Below are 14,779 nucleotides of genomic sequence, written 5' to 3' on the forward strand. Positions count from 1 at the left end.
GGGTCTTTCCTTTGTCCTCTGAGTGACTCTCATTTTCCATTCTTTGGAGACTTTAGTATTACAGGATACAGCCACAAACTGACTCCAGTAGAGTACTATATGAAAAAAGATGGGTCTTTGCTTCTGGTATTTGCCTCCCTCTTTCTAAATATCAAGGATGTTCTAGCTCTTTGTAAGATAGAGAGAAAATTAGGGCTTTAAGAGTATTTGGGGGGTAATTAATTTATTATCAGTACTATCAATCTATGATGGACTCTATCAGCCATGGCTGTATTTTAGAAATGAACAGAACATTTTCTGTGAGATACATCTCTGGAATTGTTTTACCAAATCCATCCTCTGAAGATAGCTTATCTAACAGAGTACAATGAATGATTACTTTAAATTGCTTTTGAGAACTAACTTTTTCTTTTTAACATTTCAATTACTATCTTTAAAAATAGGCTTCTATGCCCTAAAGCTTACTGACATTAGAGACAGCTACTGGGTGATAACAAATTAATAAATACATAAAAGTACTGAGGTCAAATGCTATCACAAGAAAGAAAAATAGCCCAGATCTTCCTTGTTTTCAACCATAGTTCTGGCTATGTCATCTCACCTGCTTCCCTAGGTCTATGATTCATATTTCTATAGTTCTTTATGATCCACAAGGCTCTTTCATCACAATCCTGGGAGGTAGGTAGGTCAAATATTATTATCCCCATTTAACAGATGTTAACATTTAACAGATTTAACTGAATTTTGGGAAGTTAAATAATTTGCACTGAATCATTCAATTAGGAGGTATCCACAGTTGGGATTAGAACCCAAATCTTCTGGCTCAAAATCTAATACTCTTTAATTTTTATTCTGTCTTCATTTGTTGGGAAGGGGAGATGAGGGGGGGATATCAAGAAATCACATTTAATATAGCCTTTAAAAGTGGTGGTGTGCCTTTTGATGTTGCCATTGACTTATACATTGAAATACCATTTATTAAGTAATGACCACATATCAGGGAAGGGAGAAAGATTTTCTTTATAAGCCATTAGTGACAAAGGAGGCCATTTCAACCAGTGTATATATATATGCAGAGAATGAATCAGATCTACCAGATCTAAATTTGTATAAACAGTCAACAAGTGTTTATTGAATACCTACTATATGTCAGGTAATTGAGGGCCACTTTAATGAGAGTTGATGGAAAGTGATAATTGATGGAACTTTAAGTCACCAAGGAAATTGTGCCTTGGGGTTTGTTTTGAAGAAGGTGCTGGGGATACAATGACAAAAATGAAACAATTCATGTCCTCAAGGAGCTTACTTTTTTTTTTTTAAGAGAAAATAGGGGCAGTTGGTTGATATAGAGGATAGAGCACCAGCCCTGAAATCAGGAGGACCTGTGTTCAAATCTGGCCTCAGACACTTAACACTTCCTGACTGTGTGACCCTGGGCAAGTTACTTAACCCCAATTACCTCAGCCAAAATAAATAAATAAAAGAGGAAACAGGTTCATAAGGACAGAATATACTGTATATATGTACAAAGTATACATATATATAATAGAAAATACAGTGTTACCATATGTATAAATAGATACAGATCTCTATGCATATCACACATAACATATAATGAAAAGTGGTCTAGACTAAAGCTTCTTAAACTTGGGCCACAATCCCATATGGGGTCCCATAACTGAATGTGGGGGTTATGAAAAATTTGACAACAGTAAAAGGTATGAAATATTCTGCCAAGATTTATTTCTTTGTGTAAAAATAAACAAGCACATCCTATTCATTAGGATGCAAATTTGCTTTTGTCTTTGATAAATGGTATAATTATATGTATACCAAAGAATTTTTAAAAATAAATTTCTTTATGATTTATCACCAATAAATGTTTGATTTTATAAAAATATTCATTTTACATAACCTATATACTTGGGATTGTATAAAAATTTCTTGAGTGAAAAGAGATTAAGAATGGAGAAAGTTTGGGGAAGTCTTTTCCACTTCTAAAATCAAGTGATTCAATTCTGATTAAAGAGCCAGGGTCGTGTAAGCGGGAGATCGTTGGAGTAGAAGTCAGCAGAGCTGATTCTTGCTTTCCCACTAATGAGCTGTAGGAATTGGAGCAAATCATTTACCCTCTCTGGGTCTCAGTTTCTTCCCCTGTCAGATGAGGAACCTGAATTTTACTTCTCCAAGCTGTGGTTATCTATCAAATGGGGACATTAATAGGAGAGATGAATATGATATAGTGGGACAAAGGCCCCACAATCTTGGAGATGAGATCCAAAGGCCACTGATTGAGAATCTCTACAATGTCTCCAACCAGTTCAGGGAGACAGGGTGGAAATCGTGGGTCTGACATAGTGACCACGACCAAAGAAGTCATTTAGCCCAACACCCCTATTTTATAGATGAGAAAACTGAGGCTAAACTTCCATCACTAATAAGGAGCAAGAAATGGCCTTTGAATTGAGGTCTTTGTTTGGAACAAGCCCATGTCTCTTTCCACTTCACTGTGCTGGGTCTCAATTTCTTTCCCCCCCCAAAAATATAGTGAATAAAGACAATACCTACATCATAGGGTTGTTGCGAAGAAAATAGTTTGTAAAAATCTTAAAGCACTAAATAGATCTGAGCTGTGATTGGGAAGACTGGCAGAGGTAACAGAAAACAACAGAAACGCAGCCCCATGCTCAGTGAATAGCCTAAAGTTAGGAACAAGGTCGCTGGACCTTAGCATCATTCCTGTGGGGGCAGGCGGAGTAAGAGACGTGGGGCGTAGGGTAGGAGGGTTGGGGGTTAGTGCTCATCAAATGACTGTATTTAAAACTTAAAACTGGTCAGTGGTTAGTGACAGATGTCCTCCATGGATACTGATTAAATTTGAATCCAATTTTTCTTAAATACACATCTTAGTTATAACAGATGGTAGGGTCCCCTGAGACGTAGTTCTTACTGGGTACAACCATATTTGTGTGAGGGTACAAAGGAGGTTGGAGAAAGGGTGATGCTGAAGAAAAGGAAGCTGGGATGTTTAAAAGGCTCATTGCTACAGAGGAAGTCTGGCTTTCTTCCACTCATCACAGAAATGCTCATTTTCATTGTCATATGGGCCCCCCAGCTCACTTGCTGTACATCTACTAACATGGTTATGGGCAGAAAACTTGTAAAGAATGATGCTCTCTCTATCACCCTGCCCCATGTCTTCTCTCCTGTATGTTTCTTTTTGTAACTCCCTTCTCTCTCCCTCTCTGTCTTGCTCTCCCTCTCTTCCCCCTTCTCTCTTTCATTTTCTCTCATTCTTTCTCTTTTATTCTCTTTCATCCTGTGTCTCTTTCTTTTGTTCTCTTATTCTCTCTCTCTTGTTCTCACGGTGTATCTTTCTGCCTCTGCCTCTCTTTTGTTCTCTTTTTCTCTTCCTTCTATTTCTCTCTTTCTGCTTTTTCTCTTTGTCTCTCTCATTCTCTTTTCTTTCTTTCATTCTCTCTTTTATTCTCTTTCATCCCCCACTCTCTGTGTCTTTCTCTTTTGTTCTCTCAGTGTGTCTTTCTGTCTCTGTTTCTCTTTTGTTCTCTCTCTTCCCCCTCTCTATTTCTCTCTCTGCTCTTTCTCTTTGTCCCTCTCATTCTCTCTCTCATTCTGTCTCTCTTTTATTCTCTTTCATCCTGTGTCTTCTTCTTTCACTCCCCCACTCTCTGTGTCTCTCTCTCTTTTGTTCTCTCTGTGTGTCTCTTTTTTATTCTTTCTTTCATTCGGTTGCTTTTATTCTCTTTCATCCTGTGTCTCTTTCTTCGGTTCCCCCATCATTCTCTCTCTTTGTTCTCTCTCTGCCTTTCTCTTTTGTTCTCTGTCTCTCTCATCTTCTCTCTTCCTCCCTCGCCCATCTCCTGGCTGCCTCTTCCTCTCCCTTTCTGCTTCTATCTCCTTCTCTCTGGGACGCTGAATTTTATCTGGTCAATTTACTGCCACAAACAAGCTTTTATTGCTGTTGGCACCACGGCGCCGGTGTGGCCTCGGAAGCCGAAGACGGATTCTCCTTGGTCTCCCTCCTCAGCTGCCCGGCCATCGGGGAAATTCCAGCTCCAGGGTCTCTTCGATCCAAAGGATGGTTGCGAGGGACTGACCCGACACACAGGGCTGGCAGTCAGCAAGATTGGGCTTGAACGTGTGAGCGTTTCAAATGTGAGGGGAACTCATCTCCCTTCTCCCTTAATGACTTCCACGTCCGTGTCATTTGTAACCATCACTTCGGAGACGGTAATTGAATCGTGGAGTCAAAATGTTAAGATCATTAAGTGGAGGGAGTTAAGTAGACTGGTGAGAGGGAGAAATGAAAGGCTATCTCTCGCTGGCCAACTCTTTGCCCTGGCCTGCGGGGCAACACAATCGGAGGAGTTTGGAGGGGTCCCATCTCCTCCTGCTCCCACCTCTGACCCCTCCCCCCCCCCAATTCATTAGAAGAAGGCTGCCATTGGCAAGAGCTGGAAATTCCCAGGGGAGGAGCTGGATGTCTCAGAATGAGAAAAAGCAGAAAATTCCCAGCAAAAGGTTTTGAACTCATTCCCGGCTGGAAGATTTCATTGGGCATCAGCAGCCGGCAGTCCCGGAGCAGCTCTTCACCTGGTCTGGAGTTTCTGTGCCTTAACTATCTTTCAAAGCCGGAAGGGGCAATCTGTTCATGGCCACCACGGTCAGCTCCGAAGGGGATGGTGGGGCTCTTGTCCTTCGAACTCTGGACAACTCCTTAGCTTTGCAGGGAGTACGCAACCTGACCCTCTGCTCGGCATCTGGACGGGGGAGGCATTCAAGAGGAAATGAATGCAAACGGTGGAGATGGGAAGGATGCAGCTGAAGAGTCCAAGGTTCTGGTTTCCCTTCACCAGGGAAAAGCCATCCAGGGACGGAGAAGAAAGGGATTGCATGGGAAGGCACGATTTCCATCTCTTGGTAGAAAGGTGGTAGACCACAGGTGCTGAATAAGGCATACTCAGTTTTCAGATGTGGCCATTAAATCGATTCATTTTTCTTACCTGTACTTCCTCGTTATATGAGGGTTCTATGGGTAAGGATGGTAGGGGAGGGTCAGGTCATCGGGAAGTGAGATTGATATTAAAAAAAAGACAACAAATAAAACAGTTTGGAGGAGGAGGAGAAGAAGCAATGGTCACCTGTGTGCTTGGTGCTAATGTGAGCCTTAATATCAGCTTCTTCCATGGTGACAAAGTCGCAGGAGGTGCAGCAGATTGAAAACATCCATTGCTCCTTGTCCACATGGAGGGACATGTGACTGACAAACTGGACGTTGAGCTCGGTCTCAAATCCACACACGTGACAACTAGAAGGGAGAACAAAAGGAAAGGAAGAGAGAGAGAGAACCGGAGGGAGAAATAGAAAAAAAGGGAGTGAGAAACAGAAATGGCTTTTTTTTTTTTTAAAAGAATGCTTTTTTTTTGGGTTAAATCTGCTTTTATATCCCCTGCATTTATCCCTTTTAGGACAGTGATGGGAACGGTGCTGGGATTTCATGGATATAGGGAACTCTCACAAAAGGAAGATCCTTCTGTCCATGTAGGCTGGACATTTCCCTAAGACTTACAAAGACCTAAACCCCGCGGTGCACTGACTTGCAGGTAGTATGTGCTTGAAGCGGGTCTTGAACTGTCTCGCCCTGGCCCTGAGACTATCTCTGTCCACTACATTATATTGGCTCTTGCCCTTCATAATTAAAAACAAAAAAGGAGAAACAAAGCAGAGTTTGTACAAACTGATGTGTTAAAAAAAAGTCAGATGTCAGTATGAGCCGCACTCCGCACCCCAAGTCTTCCAATTTTGCAAAAAAAGCTTCTTTCTCACAGCTTTTCTTTAGGGCCAAGGCCGGCCACGATTTTGCAGCATCAGGTGGCCCCTGTCCTATGGTGTTGCTCCCTCTGGATTTGTGTTAATAAAGAGAGAGCATCAATTTCCATTTATTTGCTCGGAAGGTCCGAGTTTTACAAAGACCTTTTCTCTCCACCAAAAAACACTTGAGTTTCTCCGCTGGAAACATTCTTTTTTTCTTCCATGCTGAAATGTCTCCGCAAAAGCAGCCACCCTGCCAAATGGATTATGTGCTGGCACAATACAACAATCCCATACATGCTATAATGATGCTAAATAATCATAAAGTTAATTAAAAACTACAGATTCCAGATGCTGCCCATCACCTAGCCGATTCCTCTGGGCAGGAAGATGCACCGCAGCTTTGCCAAGATGCCGAGCAGGGGGGTACGGCGAGCAACGTGGAGGTCCGAGAGAACCCCAGGAGCCTCCTCTGGCTCCGGACAGCTCCCCTGAATCAGGATGGCGGTGCCGTGCACGCAGATCTGCATGCTGTGCCCAGAACGCTGGCTAGGTCTGTTTCCAGGACCAGCGAGAAGCCATACAGCTGTGAAAATGGCTGGTATAATAGTGTGTTTGCAGCCAGACTCTTTGGGCTCCTCATAGGCTCAGACAGATAGAGGAAGGATCCAGAAATTTTGATTTTATAGTAACTAAACTGTCTGCCGCTCCTGGACCTAGTTATACTTCAGGTCTGTGGGGAGGGAGAGAGAGAGGGAATAAAGGGAGGAAGTAAGCTCCTACTAGGTGCCAGGTCTGTTTCCAGGACCAGCTTGAAGCCATACAACTGTGAAAATGACTGATATAAATGCTTATTTGCAGCCAGACTCTTTGGACTCCTCCTGGGTCAGACAGATAGAGGAAGGATCCAAAAACTTTGGTTTTATATCAACCAAACTATCTGCCACTCCTGGATTTAGATGTGCTTCTGGCCTGTGGGGAGGGAGGGAAAAAGGGAATAAAGGGAAGAAATAAGCTCCTACTAGGTGCCAGGCACTGTACTGAATAAGACTTTATAAGCTTTCCTCATTTGGATATCACAAACACACCCTGGGAGGTAGATGCTATCGTTATTATCCCCATTTTAGAGTTAAGGGAAATGAGGCAGAAATTAAGTGACTTGCTTAAGATTGCACTAGAAGGTATCTAAGGCCAAATTTGAATGGAGCTCTCCCTGAATTCAGTCTCAATGTACCATCCCCTGGACCTCCTAGCTGCTTTCCAATACTCTTAATGTTAAGTGGGATGGAGGTTTGTGTGAGCATTATCTCCCTTATCCTGGGATCTGATGAATCATTCTTGCTAATTCAGCTAATTCTGCTACCCTCTCAACTGTAGGAGATACATCAATAGTGTCCTCAGCTCCACAGAGCTGACTTAGTCCCTGGGCCCTGATCTCACAAAGGTATTGGAGTTGCTTCTTCCCCAGGAAATATAAGAACCAGGACCTGGAGCCAGACACCTCCAGCTGCAGGACTTCAAGCAATTTAGAGGAGAAGGGAAGTCAAAGCTTGGCTCACCAGAGCTGACAGTCCCCGGGGTGCAACTGGCCAGCAGGTGACCCATGGGTTTCCAGCCACAGAGCTGGAGATCCTGGTCCTCACCTGTAATAAGCATGGTGCTTCCTTCCAGCCTCACCTGTAATAATAAAGATGCTTCCATCCATCCTTACCTGTAATAATAAGGGTGCTTCCTTCCGTCACTGCCTTCCGAGGTGACGGCGCTGACGATGTCCTCGGTGTCGGTGCTCACCAGCTTCACGGCGTGGACAGTCAGGTGCTGGTTCAGGTTTGCACGGCACTTAGCCGCATAGGGGCACAAATGGCATTTGAATTTTCTCTCCTCTGCAGGACAAGGAGCACAAAGAAGGCAACCCCCCAGGCCCAAAATCAGAAACTCGATCACATCATCCTAGATGCCTCATGGCTGGAGTGTACACAAGAGAAGGTTGAATGATGTTTCAAAGAGAAACCAGAGCCCCCATGGAAAGGTGAGTTTCTGAGAGGTTTGCTGAACAGGCAGGCTTAGGGGCACTGAAAGAAAGCTCTGAGATGACCCGGAGCCCTCTGGGACTATGAGTGGACATTCGGTGGGGATGAGAATAGGGTGGGGAGTCAGCCTCCTCCACCCCTCAGTGTAGCTATGCCCCTGCTACTTAAGGGTTAAAAGCAGAGCAGCATTGGGGAGGGAAGGACAATGTCCACAGTATTATAACTTAGGGGAAAGTGGTGCCATTTTCTAAGCTCCAGGTCAGCTAAGACAATTAAATGGGATTGAAGAAGATAGCCTGACTCATAGAACAATTTTATTTCAAATTTTTATTTCAAAATATGTAAAAAGAAATGAAAATTGCAGTGGGTTTCTTAATGGAGACCAGGATGTAAATGAGAGGAAGACTCCAAGATTATTCCCTGGGGGGTGGGGGTAAGGGTCATTCTGGATTCATTTACTTCCTCAAGTATCTGAAAATTAAAGTCGTCTGCTTCATTGTCCAGAGGTTCAGAAAAAAAGATTGCCTGGGCTGCAATGGCGTATGAGGCTTTCTTTAATCCTCCCCTCCAAAAGTAGCTAAGCTTGGATCTACCAAGGGGAAAGTTCTGATCTTACTTGATTCTTATGAGGGTCAAATAAACAAACAGAAGGAAAAGTACTCTGAGAAAACTGAAAGGCTTCTACCAGTACTATGCCCATCTGGGCAGGGTCCCGCTTACAAATGGGGCATCTTCACAGTTTCGGCAGTATTGCTCCAAAGAAAGTGTTATTTAGGTGGACTTGGCTCAAGAGCCAAGGGAATGTATTGTACTAACAGTTCTGAAGCACCATGTTAACAGTATTTCTATAGAAAAATGAACCAAGAATTTCTAATCCATGACAGTAGGGAACCTATATCTCCCCCTAGAGCGAAGGGCAAGGGTCCTGGTGCCAGAAATATGGCAAGGCAGGACCATGGAGATCAAGGGTGAGCAGAGGTGGGAGTTCTGGATCACAGAGGAAATCTGAAGTCTGTGGAGAATGAAGGAGGGACTGGGGTTGGAAGGGTATAGAGGAAAGGAAGGCTTGGTGGACTGCTGGGACTTCTCCCTTCCTCCCTCCTGGTCTCTGCCTCTCTCTTCCATTCTTCAGAGGATTTCAAGACCAAGACTTGGAAGGGAATTTAGAGGTAATCTGGTCCACTTCAAAGGTAGGGAAAGAGATCTCACGAGGATACGCCACTTGCCTAAAATCAGAGAGTAACTAATTGTATCTATTAAGCCATAATTGTTTTCCCCCATTGTTTCCTCTTCTACAGACTCAAATTTGGAAAATAGATGCAGAATGAGGGTAAATTCTCCCTTATGTAAAGTGGGGAAGGAAAGAGAGGCCAGAAAGATGAAATGAGTTTAAGGTTATTCCACAGGATAAAGAGAGGATGGTTTTTTGCTTTTTCCCCCACTTCACCTCTTTCCAATTATTCTTCCCCTCCCATTCCTTTTCCTTACTGATAACCAGTCCCAGGTGGGAAGGGAATATGTGTATGGTACTTGGCTTATCACAGGGATTTTCTTATCACAAAGGAATTTTCTCCCTTTCTTCCTCTCTTCTTCTCAAAGGCAGAGCGGGAGGCTATGGGAAGAGGTGAGAGGCAGGGGCAGAAACTCCTCCAAACTCCTTCCCCTCAAAGCACGTTCTTAAGGATTTAAATCCAAATGGAAAAATCTACAAAAATTTGAGCTCATAAGAACATATCCCTGAGTCAAATCCACTGAATTCAACTTTGTGAAGTTGAGGAGGAACTCAATTGCTGCAAAAATATTCAGAGGAAAAAGGCACAGATCACTCATTTCTTCTAGGATTCTGTTCAAAGACTAATTTATTCCAAATGAGAAAAGTAGTGGTGGGGTGGAAAACAGAAATGGAATTTCTTCCATTTTCCTGATTTCTCCTAAAGAAATATGGCACTAGATTGAGGGGCCAATGGAAAGGTGGCAATAGGGATTGGAGTAGGAATGGAGTTAAGCGTGTGAGAAAAGCTCAAGGTTCACTTTACCTGTGTGCAGCGAGAGATGTCGAGACAACGTCTGCTGTCGGCCAAACACTTTCCCACATACGTCGCAGGGAAAAAGCTGGTCATTGAATTTCCAAGATGGCAATCCATTTCCTGCCTCCAGCCCTATCTTTTCTGCTTCTGGACCATAAGATAAAACACAATAACAAACAAACAAAAAACAACACAGAACAAATTCCACTTTAGTTACGTAAAGTCTCGCATAAAGTTCATCTTGTAGCAAGATGACTGGGGACTTTAGTAGCCACTGTCCCATACCCATCCTGCAGGACTATTTCTTGCATATGAAACTGCTCCTGAAAGCAAAAGCAATTTTAATATCAAATCTAAATGAATTCCTAGTTGCATACAGGACCTCGAACTGCAATCTAGATTTGATATAAGGATTGGGAAAAACTCTTGAAAACTGGAACTATTCTACAGTGGAATGGACTGGAGGAAATGGATTCTCTTTCAATGGAAGCCTTCAGATACAAGGTGAATGACTGTTTATCAGGGTATCTTGTACATGAATTCTTTCCCAGAGATAACTGGCCACTGAGATGCCATCTTTATTCTGAAATTTGGAGGTCTTCTTAAACAGTTGGGTAATTTAGCCTATTTTTGTACCATGGACGCCTTTGGCAGTGTAGTGAAGACAGTGGACTCCTCAGAATGAAGTTTTAAAATGCAAAAAATATACAGAATTAGAAGAGAAAAAGATTCTATTGAAATACAAGTTCATGGATCCCAGTTTTACATTAAGAACTTCTTTGAGCTCATCTTGCCCCAATATTTAATTTTATAGATTAGGAAATGCAGCTTGAAAAAACTGAGCAATTTGCTTGGGTTTTCTAATGCCCAAACTGGGCTTGTTACACTAAACATGCTGCGTTTCTTCTCTTTGGCTAAAGGTCAGCCAACCAACCACTTTCTCAATAGACACGTGGTGAATAAAAGAACGAGCTTACTGCTATCACATCCTGAGTTCACAACCATGCCTTTAGAGAGCAATTTAACAAATATTTATTAAGCATTTGGCGTGTATGAGGCAGTGCTCTAGGAGCTCGGAATCAGATGAATGACAAATATAAAACATCCACTGATCTCAAGAAGTTTACATTCTATCAGTGAGAGGACTAGCAGGGATGACAAATCTTAAACCATAACCTGAAACAAACTGGTAGCATATCCAAGGACAGTCTCATATGTAAAAACAGTGGAGTAGACCAGATGATGTTTAGTTCCTTCAGTCCTAAGAGATAATCATTTCATGAATTTATCTTCTTTATTCCTTTTCATGAGCTCATGAAAAGGAATAAAGAAGATAAATATACTATACACAGAGAGTAACCTGTGGAATTTCATATAAACTTCCCTTCCTTTCCCTGAGCCTCAGTTTATGTGAAACCAGTGAATAGGATTAGTCCTAAATTTCAGAAGTACCACATTTGCTTTTTTTAGAAGTGTCCAGAAGAATAAGACAGCTACGTGCCGGGTCCGAAGTCAGAAGATTCATTTTTTTGAATTCAAATCTGGCCACAGATATTAGCTATATCCTCCATGGCAAATTGCTTAGCTCTGCCTCAGTTTTATCATCTGTCAAATGAACTAGAGAAGGGAATGGAAAACCACTCTAGCATTATGGCCAAGAAAACCTTGAATGAGATCACAAAAAGTTGGACAAAACTGAAAAATAACTAAATAAAAAGAAAAGGCCCATCAGAGGTGAAAGGAAACAAAAAAATCTCAGAGTTCCACCAGTAACTTTGTTTAGGTGTTTAGGCTGGACATTTATATTCTATGCATATCCCACTAGAAATTCAGAACAGCATAAGTTGTCCTATGGTGGTGGCTCAAGGATTCTACCTCAGTCTTGAGCAGACCATGGTCTAAAGACAAGAACTTTGTTTGCTCTAGTTTGCTCAAAGCCATGAAGAAGGTTAGATTTCTGTTTCTATTTCGCAAGAGCCAGATGGACCAAAATCCAGCTGAAGAAAGACTTGAGCAAAGAAGAAAAGGATGGATGAATTGGGAGAACTGGTGATGTCACAATAGTACCAGTCATTTATGTTTCTGGGTACCAATGATAAGATAACACCTGGTAAAACATTTATTCATTGACATCAATTTGTTTGAATGTGATTTTCAGGACCCAATCTGAGATGGCAACTCTTCTCTTATAAGACAAAAACTAGACAACCCAAGAACTCCAAAAATGGGGAGGAAGGGACAGAGGGAAAGCGGAAAAGGGCTAGATAGCCTTCACCTACTGGCCCAGGAAAAGCCATATAGAACTGTTCATTATATTACTGCACTCAAATTCAAGGAGTGGGCATTTCAGCCACATTGTGATGATAGGGACATTTTAATGATTCCTTTTAAGTATGTAATCAAAACACAGCTTCAAAGGAAGAATATGGTAATAATTATATGAGAAGGTCAAGAGGGTACAGGGTCCTCCAATACACTCAAAACAAGAATGAATTAATTGGGTCACATACCAAACAAGTAGACACAATTAAAAGTAAATAAGTCTTTTAACAATTCCTATAAGTATTAGTCATTCAAGCTCTTCTGTGCACTCTAGAAGCTGAAAATGTTACATTTAAAAAAGGTCTGATTTCCTTTACTGAACTCAGAAAAATAACAGCAGCATTATACAGTGAAAAATGAAGATTTCAGCTTACCATGAAAACACAAGGATAAAGTTGAAGCAAGCAGGAGCCCCACCAGGAGGATATGGACTGGAATCCCAACTTTTCCACTGATTCCTTTTATTCTAGAGCAAATTACATCCTCTCTCTAAGCTTTCTGAAGCAGGAAAACTCAGTTCAAATCTGGCTTCAGATATTTACCAGCTGGCCAAGTCACTTAACATCTATCTGATTCAGTTTTCTCAAATATAAATGTTGACATAAGAGTAGCCCATGATAATAACTTCCAGGATTGTTATAAGATCAAATGAGACACCTATAAAACACAGTAACTGCACTGGCTCTAAAAGGGATTTTAGAGTACATCCAATATGGCCATTTCATTTGATAGGTAAGAACACAGATTTCAAAAGGTAAAGGTGCTTCCTAAGGCAGAAAGGATCCTCCTATACCAGATCTGGTGATTCTTCCACTGTATCATGCTGCTGCTCCTAGAGAAAGGCCATCTATTATTTATGACTATTGGACGTGATCTCTTCCATCTTCCATAACTCTTTCACCAGCACTTATCTCAACTTCCCTCAGACCACATGGAAGTTATTGGTAGACTTAGCTTTTGCCAATTAGAACGTAAGGAATCTCTTCCTGTATTATTTCAGAATCTCTTAGTTACATTAGAAGATGGCTTTTAAGTCAAGAAAAAGTAAAATACGGTTCCTTTTGTGATGTATGGGTTCCTTTTACTGAAGTTTAGAAACGACCACCTTAGCAAACATCACAGAAAGACAAGGAGCTAAGAGTTGGAATTATGTTGACAAAATTAGTCCTGAGGCAATGGGTTTCTCCTCAACCAGGTCTGGAAAAAGAAAGTGGCAATTCTTTCCTAGCTTTTGATCTTGGGGAAAGTAGGATGAATCTGCTTCAGCCTGGGGGATAAGGCCAAGCTTGCTATTTAGCATTTAGTGGGGCTCACCATGGAACAAGTAGAGTAGAGAATGCAGAATGGTCATAGGTTTTATTTTGAGTGTAAATGAATCCCAATAAGCATCCACATGAAATCAGAAGGAAATAAGCATCCTTTGCATTTTACAGTTAGAGAGATTTAGGTCTGTGACAGCGCTACAGTTGAAATAGAGCTTTCTAATTCACATATCACTGCCTTTGCTCTTTGCACAGCTTTGGTTTGCTTTTATTTTTTAAAGCAAAAAAGAAATCATTATGAGATAAGGCAGTTCCTCTAGATCCCATGCTTCTTCTCTGTAACATGGTGACTTTCCACTTAAGAAAAGTCCTTTGTTGATAATTTTTTACGGTTACTATTTGTTTTCTCACCAACTCCAGAATCCTATGATGAGACCTCCATTTTGGGTCAATGTCACTAGCCTGAATACACATCCATTTCAATTAACTACTTCGAAGCCCTGACATAAAACAGAGATACTGGAAATAGACCTATGATTTCCATATACCCCTTCTTTCATTACTATTTTCTCTCAATTTTTTTTCTTTTTCCCCACATAAAAACATTATTAAGTTCATGAATTTATAATTAGAATAGACTTTAGATTGTCTAAACCAAATTCACAGATGAGGAAACTGAAGACCAAGAGCGCAAGGTATACACAGGTAGTGTGGTGGAAGTGAGGAATTGAACCTTGTTCTTCCAGCTCCAAATATAGTACCCCCATCCATCACTGCATGCTGTTTTTCCTATTTCATTCCATCAATTTCATTACAAATCTTCTTTCTAACATAAATCACACTCAATAAGAGAGCTTATATTTGGATATATAATGATCTCCTGGTTCTGCTCATTTCACTTAGCATTGGTTCATGTGAGTCTCTCCAAGCTTCATTCATCCTGCTGGTCATTTCTTACAGAACTATAATATTCCATAACATTCATATACCACAATTTACCCAGCCATTCTCCAATTGATGGGTATCCATTCATTTTCCAGTTTCTAGCCACTACAAACTGGGCTGCCACAAACATTTTGGCACATACAAGTCCCTTTCCCTTCTTTAGTATCTCTTTGGAATATAAGCCTAGTAGTAACACTGCTGGATCAAAGGGTATGCACAATTTGATAACTTTTTGGGCATAATTCCAGATTGCTCTCCAGAATGCTTGGATTCATTCACATCTCCACTAACAATGCATCAGTGTCCTAGTTTTCCCGAATCCCCTCCAACATTCATCATTATATTTTCTTGTCATCTTAGT

The 14,779-nt window shown here is 41.4% G+C and overlaps 1 protein-coding gene across 4 annotated transcripts in view; it reads right to left on the bottom strand.

Moving 5' to 3' along the window:
• Positions 1-14,779, bottom strand: part of ZNF827 (zinc finger protein 827) — a 256,534-nt gene that overhangs the window by 11,798 nt on the left and 229,957 nt on the right. For all 4 annotated transcript variants that reach the window (XM_051965062.1, XM_051965066.1, XM_051965064.1 and 1 more), the window contains 3 exons: positions 9,899-10,036; positions 7,544-7,715; positions 5,163-5,329 (listed from right to left, as the gene is read on the bottom strand). In XM_051965062.1, the coding sequence (XP_051821022.1) occupies positions 5,163-5,329; positions 7,544-7,715; positions 9,899-10,036 (477 nt within the window). The remainder of the gene's footprint in view (positions 1-5,162; positions 5,330-7,543; positions 7,716-9,898; positions 10,037-14,779) is intronic.

Source organism: Antechinus flavipes, chromosome 6 (assembly GCF_016432865.1).
Source record: "Antechinus flavipes isolate AdamAnt ecotype Samford, QLD, Australia chromosome 6, AdamAnt_v2, whole genome shotgun sequence".
Classification (NCBI taxonomy): Eukaryota; Metazoa; Chordata; class Mammalia; order Dasyuromorphia; family Dasyuridae; genus Antechinus; species Antechinus flavipes.